Below are 25,670 nucleotides of genomic sequence, written 5' to 3' on the forward strand. Positions count from 1 at the left end.
TTGTACAACTGTAATAGTTAAATACGACTCAAACCAGCATTTTTCAATTTTTAGTAGTTTTTTGTTTATGTATAATACTTTGTCTTTACTATACAATAATGTAACATCAAATTTCATGTTTCTTCCCTCCCCCCTTCTCTTTTGAAAAAGAAATAATTATATTATTTATATTTTAAATAAATAATAAATACATTTGGTTGTGCCACACACACTAGTTTATTATTATGGGAGAGGAGTTTCTTGACGTGCTCCCCTATTATTGGTATGCTATTTTATTCTTTAATATTTAATTTTATTTTTTTATTTATCACGCAACTTTTTAATTTTCTACTTTTGTGATTTTTTGTACGTGGAAAAACTGGACTCACTTTAAATTTCAAAATACTTTATTTTTTAAGATAATATATATTTAAATTTATAAAAATAATATTTATTTTTTGTGCACACATCAAATGTGTCCTTATTGCTAAGTATAAATATAGCGTTACGTGGTGATTTATTGTAAAAATTGAAAACCAACGATAAGGAGCCCAAAGCCGTATTCATGTGTTCAAATTTTATGTCCACATTATTATGAGCTGGGCCCATTAGCCCATTCACTCTAATTGTCAAGCAGGCACTAACGCCTCTCAAATCTGAAATCCGGCACCATCGTGTGTAGCAAGTAGCAGTATCGCGAAAACCCTGTCCTAACCCAACGTCATTTTTGTGGGTTGGTGCCCGCCCGCGATATATTGTAACGGTTTCTAAAGCCCTGCCCTAAACCCGACCTTACGCTTTTGGGTCGGTGTCAGCTCTTCTCTGTTTTACTTCGAAATTGCAGAGCGCGGGCGGATTCCAGCCTCTAGGGTTTTAAAAAGTTTCAGTTACTCTCTCACTCTTTCGTACTCCTCCTGTACGGTGAATTCAAGTGTATGCAATGGCGACACCAGCAACTACAAACGCCACCGATCAATCTTCCAACTCTACAAAAATAGTCGACGCTTCCCTCTGGTGGGAACCTTTTAATGCCTTTCTTACCGAACTTGAGAGCGCCTCCGGCTCCTCCGACCTCCCCCAGTCTCTGGTAAGAATTCTGAAACAAAACGAATAAAAAACCTACTTCTCAAATCATGTCTCTGAGTATCTAAAAACTGCAAGTATTGTGTGACTGCATGAATTTATTTCTATAATAATAGCATTCGAGTCGTAAGTGAAATCGCGTCTTCATGTATTGTTAATGGTGAAAATCTTGATGAGTCGTGTGACTAAATCAATTTACTTCAGGAGAAGAAGTTGAAAGATAATCACGCTTGGTTTCTGGACACCATCTTGCAATTCAAGTCGCCAAATCAGAGATCAAGGGAAGCACTGGATTCACCCAGAGTCAAGATAGGTCCACACGAGTTGAATGTACAGCCTGAATTGAAAGATGCAGCGCTCAAGATTAGTTCCATCATGGTAAATGTTGACATTCTCTATCAGTTGGTTTACTGTTTTGACTTCCACATAACTCAAAGTGCTGCTTGAATTAGTTGATACTGTTTTCATTTCCTCAGACAGTGAAATAACTTGCATACATGCCAGTGTTTAGATGAGGTGCAGTCTTATATCCTTGTAAAAAGATCAGTGGAACGAAATGATGCAGCAGCTAGTGATATACATCCGGATATTCTAAATTTGGTCAGTCTGATCTTCTTCTCTTATCTATGATTCATCTTAGTAGTTTCAACTTACAAGACTACTAGTGTAACAGCATCCGAGTCCCATATTGTTACTACCTTTCTGGAATAGTGGTCACATTCTCTCATAACCAATATATGCCATTCATGAGGAAATGGTTTTTTACTAAAAGAACGCTTATATAGACTGCTAAGTACTTCCTGTACTAGATTTGCTTGTGAAAGAAAATCTGGGAAGCATGTAATGCTCACATATAAAATGCCTCCTTTCTAACGTCTGACTGTTATGGAGCAAACAAATTGGCTGCAGAACCTCACTGGCAAGGTATTTTGTTGCCAGCTTCACCGAAGGAAGGTATATCAAGGTGGCTATAGCAGGCTACCTTTGCTGGACATGCAAAACAGAGGGAAAAATTTGTTCATGTGTTTTCATGTCCGAGTTTATCTAACTTTACATCTTACTCTGATTTTTACAACTCTTTGATTAATATATATTTCCATCTTTTGGTAAAGCATTAGTTTGGTGATAATTAACTGAGATTAGCTATATTTTCTGTTGGAATCTTGATGTGGATGCAAATTATAGTGATCCATTCTGTTAGTTTTATCTTGAAGTCCATCTAAGTCTAACATTCTTGTCCTTGTAATCATTTATTGTATTTCAGTTTTGGATTTTTCTTTACCTTTTTTACTTTTCTAAAAGGTTGTGCTTGAGTACTACATTGAAAGGCAATGCTTGTTGAAGTGCACAAGACAGATCCTTATGCATGCCTGTAAGTATTAACTGCTGTGTTAATGTTAATGTGAGGAGTGTTATTCGCTAAATTTTGATGATTGTCTTCTTATTTTGCTCAAAATGTCTCTATATGCTGTAGAATCATTTAAGTTTTCATACAAGTACCTTAAAATAGGGTTCTTCTATTTTAATTTTAGATGCACTATGAGTCTATGACCTAGATTTGTTGTGAACTGACTATTGCGGTAACAAAGTAATTTAGTACCTAGAGAGTTTTTGTAGTGTATTTATTAGTCATTAAATGTACTCTTCTTTCTTGGTTTTGTTCCCCCAATTAGTCTGTACCTTATGTAATTCATTGAGAAGGCCTGGATCCATTTGTGTAGCACAAGGTCATGATGAAGAATATGAAGCGGATTTATCATTGCTCTATAGTTATATTAATGTTATGGTTCTAAAATGTTACCTGCTGAAATGCAATTTGGACAGGTAATGCTTGTGGACTTTTAGGTTTTGTTGACCCACCTGACCCCCCACCAAAAAAAAAAAAGGAAAAACAATAGTTGTAGTAATGCACCATACAGATTCTACTCCTATAGTGCATCTAACAGTCAATAGATGAGAAGAATGAAAATGTTAAGGAAGTAAATACTGCATGGAATTTTCAGTTACAGATATTGACAATGGCAGCCTTTATTCTTAACTTGATGGGTTTAAATTTTTGGAGCTGTCCAGGGAAGACGGTGGTGTTTAGATTTGAGAATTTAGCAGTTATTACTTTGGTTTTTCATCTTTATGTAGTTGGCTTTTACAAAGAGAAACTATACATTTTTTGTTTATATAACCATTTTGGCCTTCTGATAATGGACAATTTTCTTTGTATAGTGTACTATGGCTCCCAATCAGAAGAAGGTTCTGCTGTATTAGAGGAGGCACAAAGGCTAATTTCTGATGGACTTGAATGTAAATTACTTTCCATCTTCCAGGACCTTCTGTCTTCCAACTACCCCGAGCAGATGGTACGGTCAGTTGTAACATTCAAATGAAATATTGGTACTGAAGCCTGTGTGCACTTATTTAACATTTATATGTATGCATTTATGGATCCATTCTTTTTTTCTTTTCTTGTGACCTGCATTCTAGATGAGACCATGTATTTGATGGCATTTTTGCAGGATATTGACCTCTACACTTTGTGGGCTGAGGAGACACTTATAGAGGACAATTTAATTCTCGACATTCTTTTCCTTGTTTATTATGAGTCCTACTGTACTTGTGACGCCAAATGCTGGAAGAGATTGTGTACGCTATACCAGGTACCTTCTGTTGCTCTGGTTGTACCTTTGGAACTTTATGCTTCCATTACTTATTTTTCTTTCCACAATGCAGGGTATTGTCAATGGGACGTACAACTTCCAGAAACTGGCAATATCAACTGAAGCCATTCGTTCTATTTATCATGCCAAAGTTCAGCTGCTATTCATTCTCATTGAGGCTTTAAACCTGGAAAATCTCCTCCAAATGATCCATGACAATACTCCTTTCAGGTTTTGGGTGCTCTTTTTTGTTTAATTTTCTGTTTCATATTCAGAGAGTGAAATGATCTCTTAAAGCAGTTGTAATTGCTGTAAGACTAATTTATCATCATCTTCTGTTAGCTAAAAACAATTGAGTACAGACTGTGGATATATGGAAGTAGTCAACTCTTGCATGACTTTTTTATGCTGGTTAGTTATTAAGGATGAAAACTTGACCTTCTTTTTTGAAATGTGATGTGCTTTCTCCAATCACCCGAGCAAAATAATGCATGTCACCAGTTAAAGGAATTAGAACCTAACAGAGTGAAATTCTGAATTTGAAAGAAAAATTTGCAGAGCATTCAGTCTATAAAAGTGTCATGGGCTAATCATTCTTCACTGTACTAGTCCATGACCATTCTTTTCTAGATGATGAGTGGGCCCACTTATCATCTCTGTGAAATTTTCTGTATCGAAATCAATGCCTTATCCATAAGCATTTTGATTAGTATGTATTCTATTCCATATACGAAATGTTCTTAATTTGAGATCCTGGTTTTTAGTTTATGACACCTGAAGAATTAGGTTACCAGACCCTAACCTCTTTACTGGATATTTTACAGTTGGAGCGCACTTGGGGCATGCCATATTTGATCTGCTTGCAGCATAAAATATAAAGAGTGTCAAATAATATTTGATATAGCTGACTGCTATTATTTCTTGTTAACTCAACCTTTTATTTTTTGTCATTTTAGAACATATATATTTTATAAACCTACAATTTTCTGAAATAGCTCAATGCTTGCTATTTCTTGCTCAGGCAGGGCACAATAGCCTTTTCAGATGTGGATGTTCAGCAAATAGATGCCTTGGTTTCTAGTTTCAATATTTTCGAGGCCAAAGAAGCAGGTCCTCTGATCCTGGCATGGGCAGTATTTCTTTGTCTAATTTCTTCCCTTCCAGGGAAAGAGGAAAATAATTTGCTAATGGTACATTTTCAATCAGAAAATGTTTCATCACTATCTTGTTTGTAACTTTATTTTGCAGCAACCTACACTTTTGGTTATTTCTTTTATCCTTTTGATTCATATCAGGAGATAGATCACATTGGTTATGTTCGTCAAGCATTCCAGGCTTCATCTTTGGGATATTTCCTCGAAATTCTGCAAAGCGACACACTGAAAGATTCAGATGTGAGTATTGTTTTTCATAACATTGTCCTGGGCTTTCTTTGTTAATTTGTTAAGGATAATATGCACACATATCCTTCGTGGTTAGGTTCTAAATTATATGTATGTTTCTTTATAATTTTGATTCCATACTCTTTTTTTATCTCTTAATTTTTTATTACATGAATCATATAATTTCTCTTTGCTATTATCCAGGGTCCAGTAGCAGGTTATCGGAGTGTTTTAAGGACGTTTATATCAGCATTTATTGCATCTTATGAGATCAGTCTCCAGGTATATTGTGCAAATAAGCATATAAATGGTACATTGTTTTTGGGTTGCTTTGATGTTCATACCACTTTCCGCATCTTGCAGTTTGGGGATGATAATCTGAAATTAATATTGGAGATACTATGCAAAATCTACAGAGGGGAGGTCTGTCTATTCAATGCTTTTGTCATGTTAAAGCATCGGCCTTACCACAACTAATTTAGGACAATTGATTTTTGCAGGAGTCCCTTTGTATTCAGTTCTGGGACAGGGACAGTTTCATTGATGGTCCTGTCAGGTGCCTTCTTTGCAACTTAGAGGGTGAATTTCCATTCCGGACTATTGAACTTGTCAGCTTGTTGTCGGCCCTTTGTGAAGGTGCATGGCCATCAGAATGTGTGTAAGTGGAACTTGGTGATGCTTTATCATGTGTATCATGTATAATAGTACAGCAATGCATCATTTAGTTCTTTGGCTTTTTACATTTGATGAGCAATTTTTTCTCAGTTAAACAATAAACTCTGTAAAATTTGTTTTTCTTCTAATGAACCTTAGAAGATAAAAATTCTGGAACTGAGTGATAAATAGTACTCTAGGATTATGTTGTAACTTTATGTTGAAGAGGCATCGTCTAAAAAGTGGACCAATGAAGAGAAATTCATTTTTTCCCCTTATTTTTTTATTAAATGATTTAACCTCTGAAGCGAATTAAAGTGTCTTTGATTATAAACTGTTTACTGGAGATTAGTTCTGTGGGGTATGTTTGTGCTTTGCATGGTTTTACTTAACATGTCTTTTAAGTTTTTTTTAGCTATATGATTCGGGAGAATTGGAAAGCAATAAAACTCTGTAAGTTTAAGTTCCACTTTCCATGACTCTTTTCAGTTTTTAATTCACAATATTGAGAAGCCTTCTCATTTTGATTGAAAAGAATCATGTCTTAAGAGGAAGTGAAAATTCTTTGTAGGTTTTCTACAATTCTCGTACTTTTATCTGAATTTCACCTCATGAATTTCTTGTACAACTTGAGCCTAGAAGTTTAGGGACTAAAATGGATCCAGTCAATGTTAAATTCCAATATGCCTTTTATAATCTGTGTGCCCACCAACAGTTTAGTTAATGCCTTGGCTGGGAAAGACACAGAAGTTGCGAATATATTTGTCTGATATATCTCTATTATCTTATGAGCAGATTTAATTTCCTTGATAAGTCTGTTGGGCTATCAACTCCTCTTGAGATAAGCAGTGATTCTGCTGTAGATGCTGTTGTTCCCGAGATCATTGAAACACGTTATCCCTTGAAAGTTGCTGGTATTGAAGGCTTGATAATTCCTAGCAAGTCTCGGGGTCAAGTGATGAGAATGATTGACAAAAAGTACGCTCTGGTGCGGTGGGAGGTAAATTTTGAATTAAATTTTGCATTTGTTATTTATGTATAAGATTTTTATCTTTTTTGATATTTTGCTCTTTTTGCTGTGATGATATCTTTGTAACTTCTTGGGCTATAGCATCAGCTTGGTGGATGCATAATGATTTTACTGCTTGTGGTTTTTTTGCTATCTGTATCTTTCTTTTCTGTCATCTTGTTCTTTATTCTTCTTATTTTAAAGAGATTCAACTTGATATATGATTGACATGTCCTCTGTCTATATAGACCTTTATAAATTCCGTAATGCCTGTTTCAAGACGTAGGGATGCTGATTGCTTGTGTGGCATTTTTGCAAAATTGTCATTAAGTACGTGTTTTCTGAAATGTGTGTTTGGCTATGGGTCTTCTGAGAAAATCTCCCAGTTAGTAACTCTTGCCGCTCTAGGGTTTCTTCCTCTTGGAAGAAAAATCGTATTTCAGGATTATGTTTTAGTCTAAGAATTCTTATTGACTGTCTCCTGCACTACCAAACACTATTTGTGATTGGCCTAGACTTGAATCTGGGTTTTATCGTTGCTACTTGGACAAGCGCTATGCACTTGGACACACCTACATTCTACATACAGTGACACAAGTTTTTCTTTCCCATTCCTGGGAAAACATCTCCTCGTTCATATATTATTCTAAGTGAACTGGTGTTTTTGATGTCTTGTCATTCTATCGTTCCTCTGCTCTGTGCTTATGAGTCTAAACATGTGCAGTTTACAGGACTATTGGTTTGTGTGATCACACTTATGGTCGTTATAGATAACTCCCTGCTTAATGCGAGAGTTGTTGTCATTTCCCATGCCTTTTAACTGTTGTGATAACAACAGCACCAGCTCTTTCTTTTGCTGAACCAGGGTTCATGATTGGTTATGCAGTGAGTACCATTTGAGATGTTTGGTCTGATGACTGCTCTTCACTTACTGTGACTTTTTCTTGTATGCTGTGCTGCTGTTACTTGGTGCATGTTTATCTTGTTGATAAAATCTTCAGTGTGGTGTGATGTCCTGTTAGCACTTTTGTTCACTGAACTTTATTATTTGTTTTCTTCTCTCTCCCTCTTTTCCACTTACTAGTTTCATCTATATTAACCTTGGTCTCTGTGCAGTACACTGAATCTGGAGTACTTGTGCTACTTTTGCGCTTAGCTCAACAGCAGTATGCACAAAACACGGAGGAGCTCATTGTAATACTTGATTTGCTCAGCCGATTGGTGACTTTCAATGTGGTAATCTGTTTTTCTTTCAATCTTGGCTTGCTTTTATTTGATAATCTTTAACCATTATTAAACTCTAAATTTGATTGTCACTGGTACCCCTTGCTTTGCTGTCTGGTCATATTTTAGCATAAGTTCTGTACGAAATTATAGTTTGAGATAGTCTGTAGTGCTTTACGAGGTACTCATCATGTTATATATGCGTTTTCTTTTTATATGAAACAAGGTCAGTTTTTATCACCTTTTACATTGTTGAAAGTAGCAGTCTACTTATGATTCTTGTGACCCCCTATGTGTTGCTTGTTGTGTTCTGATAAGGAGTGGTTATTGGGCCTGATGGGGTTAAAAATTTCCTTTAAGTAGCAACTCTTCCGGTTAGCTTGAAACTTGGAAGTTACATGAAAAAAGGCAATTTGAGTGCTGGGTTAACAAGCATTAACACTTTGATTTCTAGTACAGGCTGGAGACACAAGCAGGTGGAAAATATGTGTAAGGAGTAAGATTGGGTTGTCATAAGATGCCTGTCCATATGAATTGTTTACAACATCCATTTGCAGAAAGATTGAGTCGCTAATTTGTGAATATGCTTACTAAATGTCTTGTGGATAGGCTGGGAGGGGTTGATTGAGTATTGCAATGTGGCTCACAGGGAATAGCCTTGAAATTAGATATAATGTTTTGAAAAAGTGTTACTTGCAATTGGAGAGTACTTATGTATATGAATACTTATAAACTGTTGATGTTAGGCTGTTTGTTATTCTCTTATGGATGCTTGGAATTCATTCCATGATGAAGAAACTGGCATAGGGATCCAGGAAAAATATGTGCGGTATGACACTGAATTTCATCTTTTGCATTTTTGGATAATCTTTCATTTTGTATGAGTAATTCTCTTCTGTCATGAAGTTATAAGCCTCTGACTTTAATTGCAGCATCGATGTGGTTGAGATTATCTGTGCTTTGGTGAAAAATCTCCTTCCCAGTGCGAATGGTGCAGTAATGATGTCTATGGGGGTTACTATATTGACGAAAATGTTGAGATGGTAATCTTTTGGTCTTCCATATTCCAAATGCATGCATGACTGCCTTTTATTTGAAGTTGCTCATTTGTCGAATGGGAATGTTTGAATATGATTGGTTTCATGATGATAAGCGGTACATGACTTGATATGGATGTTACGAGTATCCCTAATAGATATTTGGTTACCAGTTGTATCTTTTTCCCCCCTATAATGGTTGCTCATGACCAACTGCATGCGGATAAATATGGTGTTGAGTTTATAAATTTAATATCTGAACATGGCTATTTGAATAAATTGATATGGTTCACATAATCAATTTGCATTTTTTAATTGCTGAATCTGGTTCTTACTTTCGCCTTTTCCAATGTTTTGTTGATGCAGCTTGCCATCTCATGTAGCTACAATGGTCTTGAAGGGCAATATATTTGATGTTGCCTATAGGACGAACCCTTTTGATACCGTCCCCAACAGTTTATCAAGGTTTACCTCTTGAGATGTTTTTTAACTGATCATTTTTAAACTAAAATCTATCATGAGAAATATGATTGACTACATTGGATAAGTTGTGTGGAATATAAGAAGCTCATGCAGATAGATTCCACCTATCTAACGAGGACTTTATACCTGCCCTCTTTCTTGCAATTTATTTGTGTTCTTTTGCCAGCTGAATCTCTTGATTTCAGTCTTTCGGGTGATTCTGTTTTCTTAAGGCAAAGGAACCTTCACGATGGCTTGATATAAACCAAATGTATTGACAATATTTTCCATGGATTGTTGCAGTGGGTCCTGGTTGCTTTCTGGAAGACTTGCCAAAATGCTTTTGATTGACTGTGAGCAGAGTGATTGCTCGCTTACTCTTTCAGGCATGTTATTTGATCTAGCTACTTTTGTGGGTGCTTATATTTGATCTGAAGTGGTGTTACCTTCTTTAATCTATAGGATTATATCCCTAAACGATTTTGTCCTTATGTAGAATAGACCACATTGTATTATTTGTTATCTCTGGAGTTTTAATCATCAGTTAGCGTTGTTAGTTGGTTATTTGTTATCCTGTGGATTTTCATTGGGGTTCACCAATGTATCTGTTGTGTGGTGCCTGCTTGTATTTGATTATTGTACAATTAACCACATTGTATCGAAATACTTAAACCTCCACTTTTTCAAGGATGTCCTACTGTACCCATGGATATTGCTCCACTAGGATTAGCTTCAGGCATATAACAAACAAAAAACAGTTACTAAGAGGTGTGGTTAATGAAACATGGGTGGGATTGTCTCCATTCAGATATGGTCTGTGATTTCATCCAGGAAACTCCGATTTCACTGAAATTGGGTCTATTGAGTTATCATTAGTCTTTTATTTTGAATTGGCGTCTGGACGACATGCTGAAGCCTTCACATGGATCTTCAAGGTTCACCTTTTGCAGTTTACCATGTTGATGCTGCAATTATAATTCTAGTATTTACAAGTTGTAATTTGCCTTTTCCAGTTGATGCATTTCATATTCTCTTTCTCCTCCCTACTGGGTCTACTGTGAGATTTAAGGGTCTTCTTTTGGTGTGACAGGATAAATTTCTTTTAGTAGTCTAATTTATTTTAGTGCATTGATTTTGTTATTGTTGAAATTTCAGCTGATGCTTGCGACTGATTTTACAGTGCTCGACTTCACTATGAATCTCCTGGAGACTGGATTAGAAACTGATACCATCCTTGCACTCATTGTTTTCTCCCTTCGCTATGTTCTTGTTAATCATGAATTCTGGAAATATAAGGTGAAGTATGCTCGGTGGAAGGTGACACTGAAGGTATCAGTTTCTTTCTTGTCCAAAAATATGTTAAATATCCTTGCTTTTACGTTTAGAATACTCTGTATCTGTTATTTGTAGCCAAATCATAGGATAAAGGCATGCATATAGTTTAACGATCAAGATATGAAAGAAGCATAGACCATAAAGTTCATTGAATGAGCAGTTCCCAATTTAATCTCCTTTTTCCCGGTTTTGGTTTAGCCAACATCAAGTGCAGAAGTTCCAAACAACTCGTAGTCATTTCTTGAATCTTATTATTTGGTCATATTTGTCGGTCATCTATTGAAGTTCCTATTGGTGACATAGGAGATGACCTATTTCATTGTTTACTTCCAATTTTTTTTTTTATATTTGCGAATATCTCTGATTTCTAGTTTGATTTCTTTGTTTTTGTAGGTGCTTGAAGTTATGAAGAAATGTATTTGGTCGATCTCAAGCTGTCACAAACTGGGGGAAGTAGTTCGTGATATAATGCTTTCAGATTCTTCCATCCACTCTGCCCTTTTTCGAATTGTTTGTACAACTACACCGAGCTTAGAGGTTAACTGCTGTATTTACTCCTTACATATCTTGAGATACTTTTACGCGACATGTGATTCTTTAGTCATCTTATTTGACCTTAGTTCTTCCTTCTCCCCCTATTTCCCTTTTCTCCTTCTGCCGGCAGAAACTTTATGTGTCTCGCCTTTTCGACATGCTGGACATTGAGGGGCTGCATCAAGCCTTATCCTCTGGGTTGGATGTCCTTATCAGTATGGTATATGCTTTTTCAAAGGTATGCTTCTGGACAGGTTATTTTTGTCCCCAGAGCTTAGTATGACAATTTTCTCAGAATTTGCATCCCTTTTTTCCTTGACAAAAATTTTAAACATTCAAAATTAGATTCTTTGCAGGCGATAGAACTCATTATCTGGTGAAGCAGATAATCTATAATTTTCTGGTTTTCAGGAAAATCTAGTTTGTAATAAAAGATCTTTATCTCATTTATATGGTGCAAGCTGAAACAGAAAAGTGCATGTCATTCACTGTGGTCTTTCTTTAATTAGTTGTACCAAATATTGATAGGTTCATACTCGTTACTTTTTCATGTTCTTAATACTATTGATGTACTTATGTCTGAACTTCCTGAATACAAAGTAACCTTGTGAATATAACTATACTTTCTGAGCCTGTCTCTTGCAGCCATGTTACTCGAGCTTGCTTTCTCACTTTCTCTATTCTGTGTGGGTACCTGAGTTTTAGTCTAATGGTTATCTTCAATGAGAGCAGTGAATGGGCATTTATGCTGACTAGTATTTTTGGTATCTTATATTTGGGCTCTGGAAATGGTTATTTGAATGAATAACTGACTTTTGTTTTTCTGATCTTATTAAATGGAGCAGCATTTATTATTGAAAAATTAAGAATTATCCTTCTCCACCTCGGCGTGCAAAGATATATTTTATGGTTGCATGTGTACTCCAGTTTTTAATTTGAGTAAAACTTAACTGTTGTTTTGTAGGATTCGCCAAGTCTTCCAGTTTTCCATCAAGCAGTTCTATCACCAATGACAAAGCCAATTCCTGTGATCAGTGCTGCCATATCATTGATGTCATACTTCCGAGATCCTGTAGGTCTATTTTCCTCAGAGGCAGCACTTCACTTGGATATGTTTGCTTTGCAGGATTTCATGGATTGAAAATTTAATAGTAGCTTCTTTTGCCAATTTTTGGTTTTTTCATTATATGGCCTGGTTTCTTGGTTTCTTACATCTTATTTTTGTTTCTTCATCCAGAAGATACAAATTGGTGCAGCAAGGTTGCTGTCTGTGTTATTTATATCCGATATTTCACAATCCTATACTTACAGCAATGCGACTCTCTGTTTGGATGATAAGCAGGTTTGACCAGCTTGCAGAATTGTGTCCAATTTTTTAGCTCAAAATTCTCTGTTTTATCAAATGTGGATACATTCTTTTTTGCAGCTTGCCAATTTTCGGAAATCCATTTGCAACACTCTCCGCGAGCAGTCACCTTGGAATGAGGATCTTATTCTTGCTACTTTGAAGCTCCTGACGTCAGTTGCACGTAATCAGGTTTCTTGTGTTTCATTTGACCCTTGTTTGTATAAGATTGCTTATCTTCGACCGTAGTATATGTTTGCTTGTGCCAAATGATTCTATCTTTCAGATATCCTTTCGATCTAGTTGATTTTGAAATTAGGAATCAAAAAATGGAGATTAAGCTTTATCTTATTTTCCAATTCAAATGATTCTTAAATTTCCTGATGTCTCTTTCTAGTTCTTTATTGCTGTTTTCTTTGTGATTGTTGATCTGAGGAACTCAAGATTATGCTAAAAGTTGCTGCATATCTTGAGTTCAAGAATGATTCATAGGTTGTTGGCAATATCCTTTTGCATAGCTTTTATTGCCAATATTTTTAGTTTGTCTCGTTCCTACTCAAACCTGTAGTCCTTGTTCTTCCTAAAAACTATTTTGGATCTGATGCTTTAGAAGTCTCAAAGACCAAGAACCATTGGGAATTCTCCTTTTTCATTATGATCTTTGTAATTCGGGCAATAGTTTAACTTTTGCTGGTTTTTTTTTTATGTTAATATTTATGTTTATTGCAGCCTGCTTTTCTAACTGCTATCATCATGTCTGAAGAGTATTTGAATGCTCAAGTGCATAATGTGGACTCCAAGCACCAGCCACATAAAACTGAGCATGGATCATTGGATTCCAAGGAAGAAACTCTTTTGCATGCAATTCTGCAGTATATCAGAAGGTCTGAAGGTTTATTTGATAGGTATGTCTCCAATATGTTTATTGGGTTTATTCACTTTGTTGGATCATTTTATATTTTTGCAAGATGGCAAACACTTGATTTGTCTAATTTTCTTTTCAGCCAAATGAATATATTATTATGTTTCTTGAGCTTTCTGAGGGCACTGTGGCAAGGTGCGCCCCATTTCACAAAAATTTTGGAGCAGCTAAAAGTTTCAGATAAGTTCTGGAGACATTTGACCGATTCTGTCAGGCTCATCAGTCAAATCGATTTATCTGGGAAGTTAACTGAAAAGCAGCTTCAGAACGTAGCTTACAAATATCGATACCTATCAAATGTTTTGGATATACTTGGTTATGAGATTTTCCTGCAAAAGAAATTGATGCATGCCGAGGCAGATTTGAAGCGAGTCTCGAAATCACCAACTAATGGGACAGAAGAAGCAGATAATTCTCCGTTTGCAAAAGATGGAGGTGTTGGTAGCCTAAAGGAGATAATTTCAACCTGGGGTAAGAGTTCAATATTGAGTGACCTCATAAAGGCATGTGTTTCTTGGGAATATGGTAACAGCAGTCATCTCCGTGCGAAGGTAAGGATAGCATGCTTTATTTTCTTCCACAATTTTGCAGCTTCTCTGGCTTCTTTTTCAGATGAAACCATTAATGTCTAATCTATTGAGTTTGTTTTCTAATATTTTAGTGAGCAATTGTTTTTCAAAGCATAATGTCTTTTATGTTGAATGCTGCAGGTTGCTTTTGGTTTATTTTCCGTGCATGCGATGGTGAAATTAAGAAATGGCGACCTGGGTAGTTTGTCATTGTCACTAATTGAAAGGATTATTACATTATCGCAAAAGGTTTATATCCTTCATCCATGTACGCTTGAGTTGCTTAATTAAAATTCAATTTTAATCATGTCCATCCAGTTAAAGTAGTATAAGTAATTCAATGTAACCAAGTCTGGTCAGAAACAGAAAAAAGTTAAAAGAAAAGAGGGAACCATGGGTCATTACATTCCGGGGTGAATGGCTTCAGTAAATTAAACTTAGGACATGAAACTCGACTTTTCTCATTTTGACCACTATTTTGCCATATTAATTCTATTATTCCTCAACCGTTGCACCAGTCAAAATATACTATCTAGCTTCCTATGCTACATGACTTGCATCAAGTGCATGTATGTTAGTGGGTAGTGTATTAGCTTCATCCTTCCATGCTGTTGTTAAGTTCAATGGGTGCTTTACTATTTAACTCATTTGTGTTCTTTTCTGCAGTTGTTGAAGTTGCCGGCTTTCTCAGAATTGTTGACTAGGTACAAAGAGCGTGGTTACAGGTGGGTTAATTGCGTTACAAGACTTGTTTCTTGTTATTTACGATCATATGTATCTTTCACAGGTATGAGTTTTTGAAACTCAACGTGCCTTGTTTTGTACACCTGTTGGCAACTCTGAGAATATTTGGTTACTGGCTGACCATGTAACTGAATTGTCATGGTTTTCTAGCTATTACTCCAATCCCAAAATGGAGATCTTGTTTCCATGAGTATCGCTCATCTGAAATTCCATGCTGGGCTTAATGGGAGATAAGGGAGAGTATATTTTATGTCTATATACACCCCCTGTGCCTCTTTGTATCAGATTAATTATTAACTGATTGATCTCTGTATTCATGGGCTAAATCTTGTGAGCACCTTCCATGTTATTTTGAAGCATTCCTCTGGTTCTTGTTGTTTTATGGAGTTGTCTGGACTATAAAATAGTAGCATGTAGCATTTCAACAATAATCAAGTCATTACCTCCAGAAGAGTTGAGTTTATGTGTTGTTCAGATGCTCAACTAATGCCTTATCTTTGGTATTTGTAATTGCAGTGGAGGACAAGAGCTGGAGAATTTGATACTAAGCGATCTGTTTTACCACATACAAGGAGAGCTTGAAGGTCGTCAGATTGATAACAGACCGTTTAAAGAGTTATTGCAGTTTTTGCTAGATTCAAGATTCTTGGACGCTTATATACATATAAAACAAGATCATTTTGCCGACATCAATAGTATCTACCTGTATGATACTGTTCGCCTCCGGGCAGACTTGGGGTTAGAAATGTGGGAGCTGTCAGCGTGGAGAGAATCTAAAGAAGTTGCAGAAACTATGCTCCTTTGCTTGGAAGAAGCAAATTCAAGAATGTTGCTCTCTCATTCGAAGCTTTCAGCTTTGAGAGGGCTAATTACCTTATTGTATATGCACGAAGACAATGTGAGTTTCAGATTTCTTGACTTAGAAAATTTATGGAAAATTAGCAAAGTACCCCTTAAGACATTTTGAGATTTAAAAAGTCCATCCAAATATCTTTTTATCCGAAAAACCCAGTACATCAACTTTTCATTCCAAAACTCAATTATTAACTTTTACTGTATGTTTGTACAGAATTACCCCTGGTCCTTACATTATAGGGTCTTTTGTTTACTGAAATTCAGTTTTAAGATTAAAACTCAAAGTTTAAAAATAAAATTTTGTAAAAATCTTAATACAATAAAATGAAGAGTCAATAGAAAATTAATAAAATAATTCATATAGTGGAAGTAGATTAAAGTTGGGCAAAAATAAAGTTTAACAGTTACAATATTGGAATGAAAAGTTGATGGCATAAGTTTTTTGGATTATAAGAATTTTCATGAAATTTTTAGATATAAAAAGTATGTTTAAGGGGGTTCTAGTAATTTTCCCAAAATTCTGACATTGATGATACTAAAGTGTTGAAACATCTTAGTTTAATTAATCGATCATCCTAGTTATTGACTATATCTGTCAATTACTAAGCGTGCTGCTTTCTTTCTGCATGGACATTTAGCTACAAAAATGAAAGCATTACAGTATTGTTGACCATTCTGAACTTATAATTTCCTTGTTTTCGCATTGGTTTATTTTGTAATCCTACCTCCAATCTGTATATGGAAGTTTCTCAATGACTGGGTTGGAATTCTACCTACTTGTGCAGGTATCAGAGAATGAAGCTTCAATTGGGCTGAAGATTTCTGAAAACGTAGTTTCATCATGCATCGACCACATATGTCTGTGTCTCCATGCTACATTAGAATCTTTGACTCCTATTCCTAATTCTAATGAAGATGTGTTTGATATCCTCACGGCTCAAGCGGAGCTACTGCTACTCCTTGTTAGATCTAAAAGTAATTCTATTCCTACACCTGCATGTGTTCTTATCTTAAAGACCTCAGGATATGGTCTCAAAGTATTACGCAGCTGTAGGCCATCTGTTGCCATTGGAACAGCCACGAGGTTTTTGCTTATGTTGATCCTCAGTTCAGTTGAGTTGATTCACAAGGATTTGCATTCGGGCACTAGAATTGCATCCGTTGAAGGTTCTGCTGAGGTATCTAATTCAAGTTTGGGGTTATTGCCTGTTCTATGCGACTGCATTGAGCATGCAGATCATTGTGCCCTGTCTTTGTCTGCTATCAATTTGATACTGAAAGGTTTCTCAACCCCTGCCACTTGGTTCCCCATTATATGGGAACATCTGCGGTTGCAGCATATTATTCAGAATTTGCAAGATGTAACTTTGTCCAAAACTGTTTCAGTAATATTGAAATTTCTTTTGAACCTTGCACGTGTGAGACAAGGCGCTGAGATGCTTTTAAATGCTGGGATCCTTGCGTCGCTAAAAATGTTATTGTCTGACTTACCTGACGGCGGGCATTTTTCTGTGATCCAAAGTGAGAGAATTTTCTCCAGCACATCCGACAAAACAGAAAAGTCTGAACCCATTTGGGGCCTCAGCTTGGCTGTACTTACAGCAATTATTCAGTCATTGGGCGATAGTTCTGCTGCTCGTGTTGTGGATTATGTGATGGCTTGCATATTGGTTGAGAAAGCCCCTGTAATTTCGTATTATCTCAGTGCACCAGATTTTCCAACTGACGGGCATGAAACTAAAAGAGCTCGTGCACTGAAATCAAATATTTCTTTAAGCGAGCTTAAGGAAACACAGAATACTTTGGCCCTAATATGTGTCTTAGCAAGATATTGGAATTCATGGAAGAAAGTAATGCAAAATATGGAGTCCCAGTTAAGGGAAAAAAGTATCCATTTGCTGGCCTTCATAAGCCGTGCAACTCAGCGCCCTGGAGAATCACCTAAGAGAGATGCTCCTCTATTGTGCCATCCTCTACTCAAAGACGAATTTGAGTGGTACAAGAAACAACCATTTATTAACAGCAGAAATGGCTGGTTTGCTCTGGCTGCCCTTGGCTGCAAGTTAAATCCCAAGTTTGCGTCCTTGTCTTCGAGAACAACAGCTCTTGTTTTGAGAGATCAGTCAAACGACAATGCTGATACATCTCCGGAGACACATTTGTCGGACTTGATTGCAATTGAGATATACAAAATTGCCTTTCTTCTCTTGAAGTTTTTATGTATGCAAGCTGAAAGTGCTGCCAGAAAGGCAGAGGAGGTTGGTTTTGTAGATGTTGCACATTTTCCTGAGCTACCAATGCCTGATATCTTACATGGCATGCAGGTAAATTGTATGCTTTATTCTGCATTTTCATGCTTCTTTTGAAACAAGGGAGAAGATTTTGTCAAGACTTGATGAATAGAGTTTGCCTCTATGGTCTGTCACCATTTCGACATTGTTATAATTTTCAAGCAATGATCTGAGCTGTACTGCCACTGCTACTTGATTATGTGTCCTGTGCTATACATAATTTTAGTCAGGTACTTTGGTCTAACTTCTTGCCTTGTTTGGACATTAGGATCAAGGAATTGCAATCATCACTGAACTGTGTGAAGCCAACAAGATGAAACAGCTTGCTCCTGAAATACAGGAGGCGTGCCTCTTGCTGTTACAAATAACAGTCATGGCATTGTACTTAGAGTTTTGTGTCATACAAATTTGTGGGATACGGCCTGTATTGGGCCATGTCGAGACATTCTCCAAGGAATTTCGGCTGCTTATTAGAGGTAATGTTCACTACTTTCTGAACTACAGAGAGTTTGGATTTTGATCAGTAATAATAAGTGAAAATGCTCTTTACATGCATTTGCAGCAACCAAGGACCATCTCTTTCTAAAAGAGCCACTGAGAAACTTGAAGCAAATTGTATCCTTTGTGTATCCTGAGTTGATACAGGCAGAAGGCTTGTTTTGAGGTTGTAGATGTATATGGTTAACCACCCATTGGTGTAAAATTATAGTTTCCTATGTAGTCGTCCCATGAGGTTTATGTGTTGATGCATGCACGTTTTCTGCATGGCACAAATGCCTCACTCATGTAAAACATGTCTATAAGCCTCTTCCCAATGGATACTAGTTTATTTTCATCAAGGTGAGCAGATGTATTTTAGTCGGTCATCGTGGTGCTTTTTGCCCGGAAATTTCAACTGGAATTGAGAAGATTAAAGAAAAATATGATGACAACAATGCGAATGAGGTAAAATCTGGGATGGAAATATTTAGTAGCAGTAAAAACTAATATTGATCTTTTGATAATTATTGGTCACTAAAAAGTTTTGCATTTAATAGTAGCATATGGTATACCAAATTAGGACAACGTATGTAGTTATTCTACAGATTAACCTGTAGAAGGATTCTGGTTATGCAATAAATCCGTTTGTACTTAAAAGAAATTGAAAGAAAAGGAAAATGATTGCTTTCTGGAAATGTCATACAATCCAGTCGGACCATAAGATAAAAGTAAACCCTCAAAAAAAAGCAAAAAGACTAGAAGATCAACACACATGAATTTTTATTTTGAAAATTTGTTTTTATTTAGGAGAATTTTCTTGTATTCTTTTTTTTTTTTAATTTTTTAATCTTAAAATTTGTCTTGAAATTGAGTGATAAACCTCTTCACTTTGGATAAAAATATTAAATAGCAAACATGGGGAGTTGAGGACTCTTTTAAAACGAGTCCAACCGGATATTAAAAGCATATCCCACGTGATCCCGATCCCGATCTCGATCCCTAAACTCAACCACAGTAAAAATAGAACTAAAACAACCAAACCCCGGTTACTTTCCGCTTAATGAATACGCCCCGATGATCGCGTCACGTGTCCTCCTTCAACGGCCTTGATGACTTCTCCTACGGATAATCTCCTTCCTCTCCTCTATATAAACCTCTCCCACAATCATTCTAAACCCTAAGTACGAGTTAGAAATATCAGTGAGCTAAGCTAGTAATTGCAAGATATGGCAAACCCTAAGGTTTTCTTCGACATGGCGGTTGGAGGCCAACCCGCCGGCCGGATCGTGATGGAGCTCTACGCTGACGTTGTTCCCAAGACCGCGGAAAACTTTCGCGCTCTCTGCACCGGGGAGAAAGGCGTAGGCAGATCCGGAAAGCCACTCCACTACAAAGGTTCGACCTTCCACCGCGTGATCCCCAACTTCATGTGTCAGGGAGGCGATTTCACCGCCGGAAACGGAACTGGGGGAGAGTCGATCTACGGATCGAAGTTTGCTGACGAGAATTTCGTGAAGAAGCACACCGGACCCGGTGTTTTGTCTATGGCGAATGCGGGGCCGGGAACGAATGGCTCGCAGTTTTTCATCTGCACTGCCAAGACCGAGTGGCTTGACGGAAAGCACGTTGTTTTTGGCCAGGTGGTTGAGGGATACGACGTTGTGAAGGCGATCGAGAAGGTCGGCTCCGGTAGTGGAAGGACTTCGAAGCCAGTGGTTATTGCTGACTGTGGTCAACTCTGTTAGATCTATCTCGTGATGATCTGTTGTGTTATAGATCTGATGGTGATCTGTGGTTTAAATTCTACTCTTCTAATTGTCGCGCATGTCTAGGAGTTAGGGTTGGTTGCGAGAGGCTGTTCTGTGTGAGCTTTTTGTTTTTCAATTATCGTTTCAAATGTGAACTGCCTTTCTAAATAAGATTATGTTTGACGTCGACAATATCGCTTCACTCTCTACCTTTATTTTGATTTAAGGCTATTCGGTTCTTTACATTTTAGCATAGCTAACAATTATTCTGGAAATCCTTAGCCTAGGGGAGTTGGTAAAGAACCGACCAGAATTCATTCTTTGGTGGTGAAAATGTCGGGAGAACCAAGTATATCCGTTAAAGAGGGTTGCCTCGCTGGTGTCAATGATGGCCATTTAAGTTTCTTGACTGGTACTTGGTGCTCTCTATTTGAAATTTCAAATCTGGCTATCCACCTTTTGTCGTAGCTGCGATCGCCGCCTGTATTATGTTAACTTCTAACTTCGTCCGAGTGTTAATATAGAAGTCTCCGTGGACACAGTCTTTTGTCTTACTTATTTCACTCTTTTGGCCACTTGCTTATCGTATTCATTCACCGTATCAAATTTAATTAGATGTCTAAATGGGGTGTCAAAAAGTCATAGAGCAGAAATATGTCTCTAGCAAGATGACGAAAGTTGGGGCATTTGATTGGAGGAGAGAGTGGGCGACCCGGAGGATCTGATTCTGAACGGGAGGTGAATGTTAATATTGTTTAATTTAATTAAGTCCTTTTTTTCTTTTTAACTTGAATAAATTCGATTGAGTGGGTGTGATGATTTATTTACGGGGGGGTCCAGCTTCTGAAGGATGTGGAGCATGGCTTCCGTGTTTTTGGCTGAAGATTTTTTCCGCATCTTGTCGTGAGGACGCGGCATGAGATTATTTTATCTTTTTTCGAGTGAAGTGTGTGGACCAACGCCAACTTGTTAACGGATCATGGAAAAGAAAATTGATGCTGCGTCGCTTTTCTCTTGCTACATGAATGAGGGAGGCTGCAGCTGCTGCTATTTAATTCAGGAAATCCTAAAAAGATGTTTCCTTTATAATGAAAAAGAAATGGTTGCGGACATCTCTTTTCCTAAATTGAGGAAAAGAGTGCGACTGGAATATTTATAAAAGCGAGAATTTTCAGTGGATATATATATAGAGAGAGAGTCACTAGAACAGAAAAAGATGGCTAATGGAAAATGGCATATGATTCAGTCATGAGTAAGTAATGCAAAAATTGTAGTCTTCTTGGACTATTCGCATGAAATAATGAGTTGGATATTAGTTGCAAGTGGATAATGACATCACCTAAAAAAGGCTGCTGTGTGAGAAGCCTTATTAAAGCCCATTGTTATATAGAAAAGAGAGAAAGAAAGCCCCAGGCCCAGGCCCACTGATTATTGATCCAAAAGAAAGAAAGAGCTTGAAAACCACTCTTTCATAAATCCATCCCAATGACATTCTCCAGTCCACCCCATCTCTTGTTCCTTCTAAGAACCTCCTTCAAAATCAGAGTCTCGATATTCACCTCTACTTGCTACTACTTAGCGCCTATCCCTCCTGCATTAACTTCCTATTCCTCTCAATTCTCAATGTCCTTCCCCTACTAATCACTTTTCATCAGGTTCGCTTTACCTCTTTCCTTTCTTCAATTCAAATATTAATGGATCTTAACATTTCTCATCGCTAATCCATTTAGATCTATTAATTCTTACTGTAACACGCCAACCTTTTCTCTCCCTTGGGTTTTCCACATTGAATCCCAACTGTCCCCTATATCTTTATGATGTTCTAATCTTTTCTTATTCTTCAAAATTGTGCTTAGCATTTAGGAGCTATTTTCCAGTGGCAATGGAGGCGTCGGAATCAACCAACGTTGAGAGCAAAATCTTGAGTGTGGGCCTTCTGCTGATGGCCACTCTCGTCGCCGCGAAACTGATATCTGCTTTGATAATGCCCAGATCCAGAAAGCGGTTGCCGCCCATCGTGAGTGCCTGGCCGGTGTTCGGCGGTTTAATCCGATTCATGAATGGGCCGGTGGTGATGCTTAGGGAGGAGTACCCTAAGCTTGGGAGTGTGTTCACTCTGAAATTGCTCAATAAGAACATCACTTTCTTGATTGGTCCGGAGGTTTCGGCCCATTTCTTCAAGGCCCCCGAATCTGATCTCAGCCAACAAGAGGTTTACCAATTCAACGTGCCTACATTTGGGCCTGGGGTGGTGTTTGATGTGGACTATTCCATTAGGCAGGAGCAATTCAGGTTTTTCACTGAGGCACTTAGGGTCAGTAAGCTCAAAGGTTATGTTGATCAGATGGTTATGGAAGCCGAGGTATGTAATATTTTCTTGTTCTTGCATTACTCATTTCTTTCTACGTCTTGTGTGTATCCAGATATACATGTTCTCATTCTAATTGTACTCGTGTTAGTTTGCTGTAAACTGTTCTCTTTTCTCACTGCATATGCAAGCGTTTCTATGCATGTCATATGAGTAGGTTTTGGCTGTTTGATATTACAAGCTGAACATAATCTTCTGCTATGATGTAGTATTTTACTTGAGTTTTTCAGATAAAATCTTGTGCTAATTGAATTAACACCTCAGATCCTTGATTAACTTCACTGATTCAACTTCTTTTCATTTTGTTCACACTCTTATTCTCTGTTGTCCTTGACCCGACTATGTCACATACTAAATTGCTCCATCTTATGTGTATGGATTTGATGGACATTATCCTGTGCTCCCCTCGGCGGTAGTTGTTCATTCACAGGAATCATGCAATAATAGTAACTGCATTTTGATAGTCTGTCCATGAATTTCTTCCCTATTTATTCATCCCTCTGGCTTTGCTGAGAATTTAGATATTTCTGTTCCAACATCGGGTATCGGAGGTCTCCGTTTCTTTTACCTCTAGTATCCTTTTTTGTACAGAGGAGTCGGATTGTTCTTGTTGTAGTTTGATATGTACAATGTTACTGTCTCTTCCATGCATACTTCTAAAACATTAGTGACTCTTAATGTTCCATAATGGCAGGATTATTTCTCAAAATGGGGAGATAGTGGTGAAGTAGACCTAAAGTATGAGTTGGAACATCTAATCATACTGACAGCCAGTAGATGCTTGTTAGGTGAAGAGGTCCGCAATAAGCTCTTTGACGATGTTTCCGCTCTCTTCCATGACCTTGATAATGGAATGCTTCCTATCAGTGTTATTTTTCCTTACCTCCCAATCCCTGCACACAGGCGTCGTGACCAAGCTCGCAAGAAACTTGCCGAGATCTTTGCAAACATCATAGCTTCTCGCAAACAAACGGGCAAGACACAGAATGACTTGCTACAGTGCTTCATAGATTCTAAGTACAAAGATGGTCGACCAACGACTCAGGAGGAAGTCACTGGCCTGCTCATTGCTGCTCTCTTTGCTGGCCAGCACACAAGTTCCATTACTTCCACGTGGTCTGGTGCATACCTCCTCCGCAACCCGAAATACATGTCGGCAGTTTTGGATGAGCAGAAGAATTTGATGCAAAAGCATGGAAATAAGATTGATTATGACATTTTGTCTGAGATGGAAGCTCTCTATCGATGCATAAAAGAAGCGCTGAGGCTCCACCCTCCATTGATAATGCTTCTTCGAAGCTCACACAGCGATTTTAGTGTGAAGACAAGGGAAGGAATAGAATACGACATTCCCAAGGGGCATATTGTGGCCACATCACCTGCCTTTGCAAATCGACTCCCACATATTTATAAAGATCCGGACACCTATGACCCTGATAGGTTTGCTCCCGGGAGAGATGAGGATAAGGCAGCCGGAGCTTTCTCCTACATATCTTTTGGTGGTGGGAGACATGGTTGTCTAGGGGAGCCATTTGCTTATCTACAAATCAAAGCGATATGGAGCCATTTGCTCAGAAACTTTGAGATGGAACTTATTTCGCCTTTTCCAGAGATTGACTGGAATGCCATGGTTGTGGGTGTGAAAGGAAAGGTGATGGTGCGGTACAAACGCAGAGCAGTTCCCCTTAACTAATTGGCATTGGAAACGATCCTAGCGTTCGAATGACATGTTTAGCTTAAGCATATGGTGCAGGTCATTTCAAGTGTTGAATTAATCAGACCCTGCTCCTTTGTTATTTTCCCCCGGTATAAGTTTTCTATTTGCTGTTGTGCTCAAGCCTATTGCAGTTTGTCAAGGAATTCTGAGGATGTGTAGTTTCCACATATGTTGTTCTCATTTCATCAATTAATCTTCTTCCAAGCTCTCACTAAATCGCTTCTTAACAAAGCAAATCCTTATTGGTGAAATTCTTGCAACGCATTGGATGGTGAAAGTAAAACCACCAGCACCAGCAAACCGCATGTGTTGCATTGCATTTCATCTAAGTGCAACCCCCCCACCCCCTAACTTGGAAGGAAGCCCATCAATCAAAGTTAAACGAATTCAGAAAACACAACTAGCAAGAATAAATAACAATTATATTATATCTAATAAAAACGTGAATGAAACAATAGTGGCAGGGAACAAAACCTTGCATTTCTCAATAAGCACAAAATCAATACTAAGCTAAGTCCCCTCCACTCTGCTGCCACAAATTGATAATATCAGTAGCCTGATTGAGCAGAACAACCATCTGCTTGTTGGAAATCCAGGGCTTACTCTCCAGCATAACCTTCAGCTCCTCCCAAGCATCCTTTCTCGGCCAAAAATAATACGGGCTCAACGGAATAGTGCCATGGCCGCCTGGAATCACTTGGTCTATAGCTATCCCGATGTTCTTTTCCATCCAAATGAATTTCAACACCAGCCTTGGCCTCTCCATCGGCTTCACCACCACTCCCAGCTTCTCTTTACCTTTATTTCTCTCATTCTTACCATCCAAGGTTGATGATTCTTGGGTGAGTGAGGAAGATGAAGCAGAGATCCTGACGGGTCTAAGCTTTCCTTTCTTCAGGGGCTGTGGGCATAAGGAAATCGATGGAGTCTTCAGAGTGGGGAAGATTTGAGTCTGAGGGAGGAGAGAAGGATCTGAAGAAGGATTGCCTGAAACAGCTTGAATTCCCACTGATAATAACATCTTCTTCCTACTGTGTTTATGTCTGTGGGTGGGGGTTTTGGGGGAATGAGATGAGGAAATTCAAGAGATATCTGTGGGAACTGGGCTGATTAGGGAACGGATGAGGTGTAGCCCAATGTCTTGTATCTTCAATCCGCTTTGAATCAGGTTATTGGGCCAGCAAGCAGAAATCAATTAAGGATCAGGCCCACTATTGGGCCGACGTATATAAAATAATCTCTCAATTATATATATATTTTTTCTCACACCCCACTAATCCA

General features: G+C 37.8%; 4 protein-coding genes across 8 annotated transcripts; 3 read left to right on the forward strand and 1 right to left on the reverse strand.

The window, feature by feature from the left end:
- Nucleotides 1-633: 633 nt before the first annotated feature.
- On the forward strand, nucleotides 634-18,911 carry LOC105169752 (nucleoporin (DUF3414)). Of its 4 annotated transcripts, none has more exons than XM_088883742.1 (32): nucleotides 634-1,066; nucleotides 1,267-1,440; nucleotides 1,567-1,662; nucleotides 2,365-2,434; nucleotides 3,283-3,416; nucleotides 3,573-3,713; nucleotides 3,787-3,944; nucleotides 4,735-4,903; nucleotides 5,009-5,107; nucleotides 5,300-5,377; nucleotides 5,459-5,518; nucleotides 5,596-5,753; nucleotides 6,545-6,749; nucleotides 7,875-7,994; nucleotides 8,729-8,811; nucleotides 8,915-9,025; nucleotides 9,386-9,484; nucleotides 9,785-9,867; nucleotides 10,662-10,810; nucleotides 11,210-11,353; nucleotides 11,481-11,588; nucleotides 12,315-12,422; nucleotides 12,588-12,692; nucleotides 12,777-12,887; nucleotides 13,425-13,600; nucleotides 13,700-14,168; nucleotides 14,328-14,435; nucleotides 14,853-14,911; nucleotides 15,447-15,828; nucleotides 16,571-18,109; nucleotides 18,345-18,552; nucleotides 18,639-18,911. In XM_088883742.1, the coding sequence occupies exons 1-32, from the start codon at nucleotides 920-922 to the stop codon at nucleotides 18,737-18,739; spliced, it is 5,952 nt and encodes a 1,983-aa protein (XP_088739868.1). In that variant the 5' UTR covers nucleotides 634-919; the 3' UTR covers nucleotides 18,740-18,911. The 4 variants fall into 4 exon arrangements, with proteins under 4 accessions (XP_088739868.1, XP_088739869.1, XP_088739870.1 ...); XM_088883743.1 differs by having other exon boundaries at nucleotides 12,777-12,879; nucleotides 13,459-13,600; XM_088883744.1 differs by lacking the exon at nucleotides 634-1,066 and having other exon boundaries at nucleotides 1,300-1,440; nucleotides 1,539-1,662.
- An 807-nt stretch (nucleotides 18,912-19,718) lies between these two features.
- Nucleotides 19,719-20,496, forward strand: LOC105169753 (peptidyl-prolyl cis-trans isomerase 2). The gene has a single exon (XM_011090257.3). The coding sequence runs from the start codon at nucleotides 19,783-19,785 to the stop codon at nucleotides 20,299-20,301; it is 519 nt and encodes a 172-aa protein (XP_011088559.1). The 5' UTR covers nucleotides 19,719-19,782; the 3' UTR covers nucleotides 20,302-20,496.
- Nucleotides 20,497-21,788: 1,292 nt separating this feature from the next.
- LOC105169754 (sterol 14-demethylase) lies at nucleotides 21,789-24,605 on the forward strand. Of its 2 annotated transcripts, XM_011090258.3 has the most exons (3): nucleotides 21,789-21,959; nucleotides 22,161-22,666; nucleotides 23,367-24,605. In XM_011090258.3, exons 2-3 carry the CDS (start codon nucleotides 22,187-22,189, stop codon nucleotides 24,363-24,365), a joined length of 1,479 nt encoding a protein of 492 aa, XP_011088560.1. In that variant the 5' UTR covers nucleotides 21,789-21,959; nucleotides 22,161-22,186; the 3' UTR covers nucleotides 24,366-24,605. The 2 variants fall into 2 exon arrangements, with proteins under 2 accessions (XP_011088560.1, XP_088739872.1); XM_088883746.1 differs by having other exon boundaries at nucleotides 21,789-22,666.
- A 185-nt stretch (nucleotides 24,606-24,790) lies between these two features.
- On the reverse strand, nucleotides 24,791-25,480 carry LOC105169755 (small ribosomal subunit protein cS23). Its single transcript, XM_011090259.3, has one exon. It carries the CDS (start codon nucleotides 25,408-25,410, stop codon nucleotides 24,895-24,897), a length of 516 nt encoding a protein of 171 aa, XP_011088561.1. The 5' UTR covers nucleotides 25,411-25,480; the 3' UTR covers nucleotides 24,791-24,894.
- Nucleotides 25,481-25,670: the final 190 nt, after the last annotated feature.

Source organism: Sesamum indicum, linkage group LG8, assembly GCF_026168435.1.
Source record: "Sesamum indicum cultivar Baizhima isolate 11 linkage group LG8, ASM2616843v1, whole genome shotgun sequence".
Lineage (NCBI taxonomy): Eukaryota > Viridiplantae > Streptophyta > Magnoliopsida > Lamiales > Pedaliaceae > Sesamum > Sesamum indicum.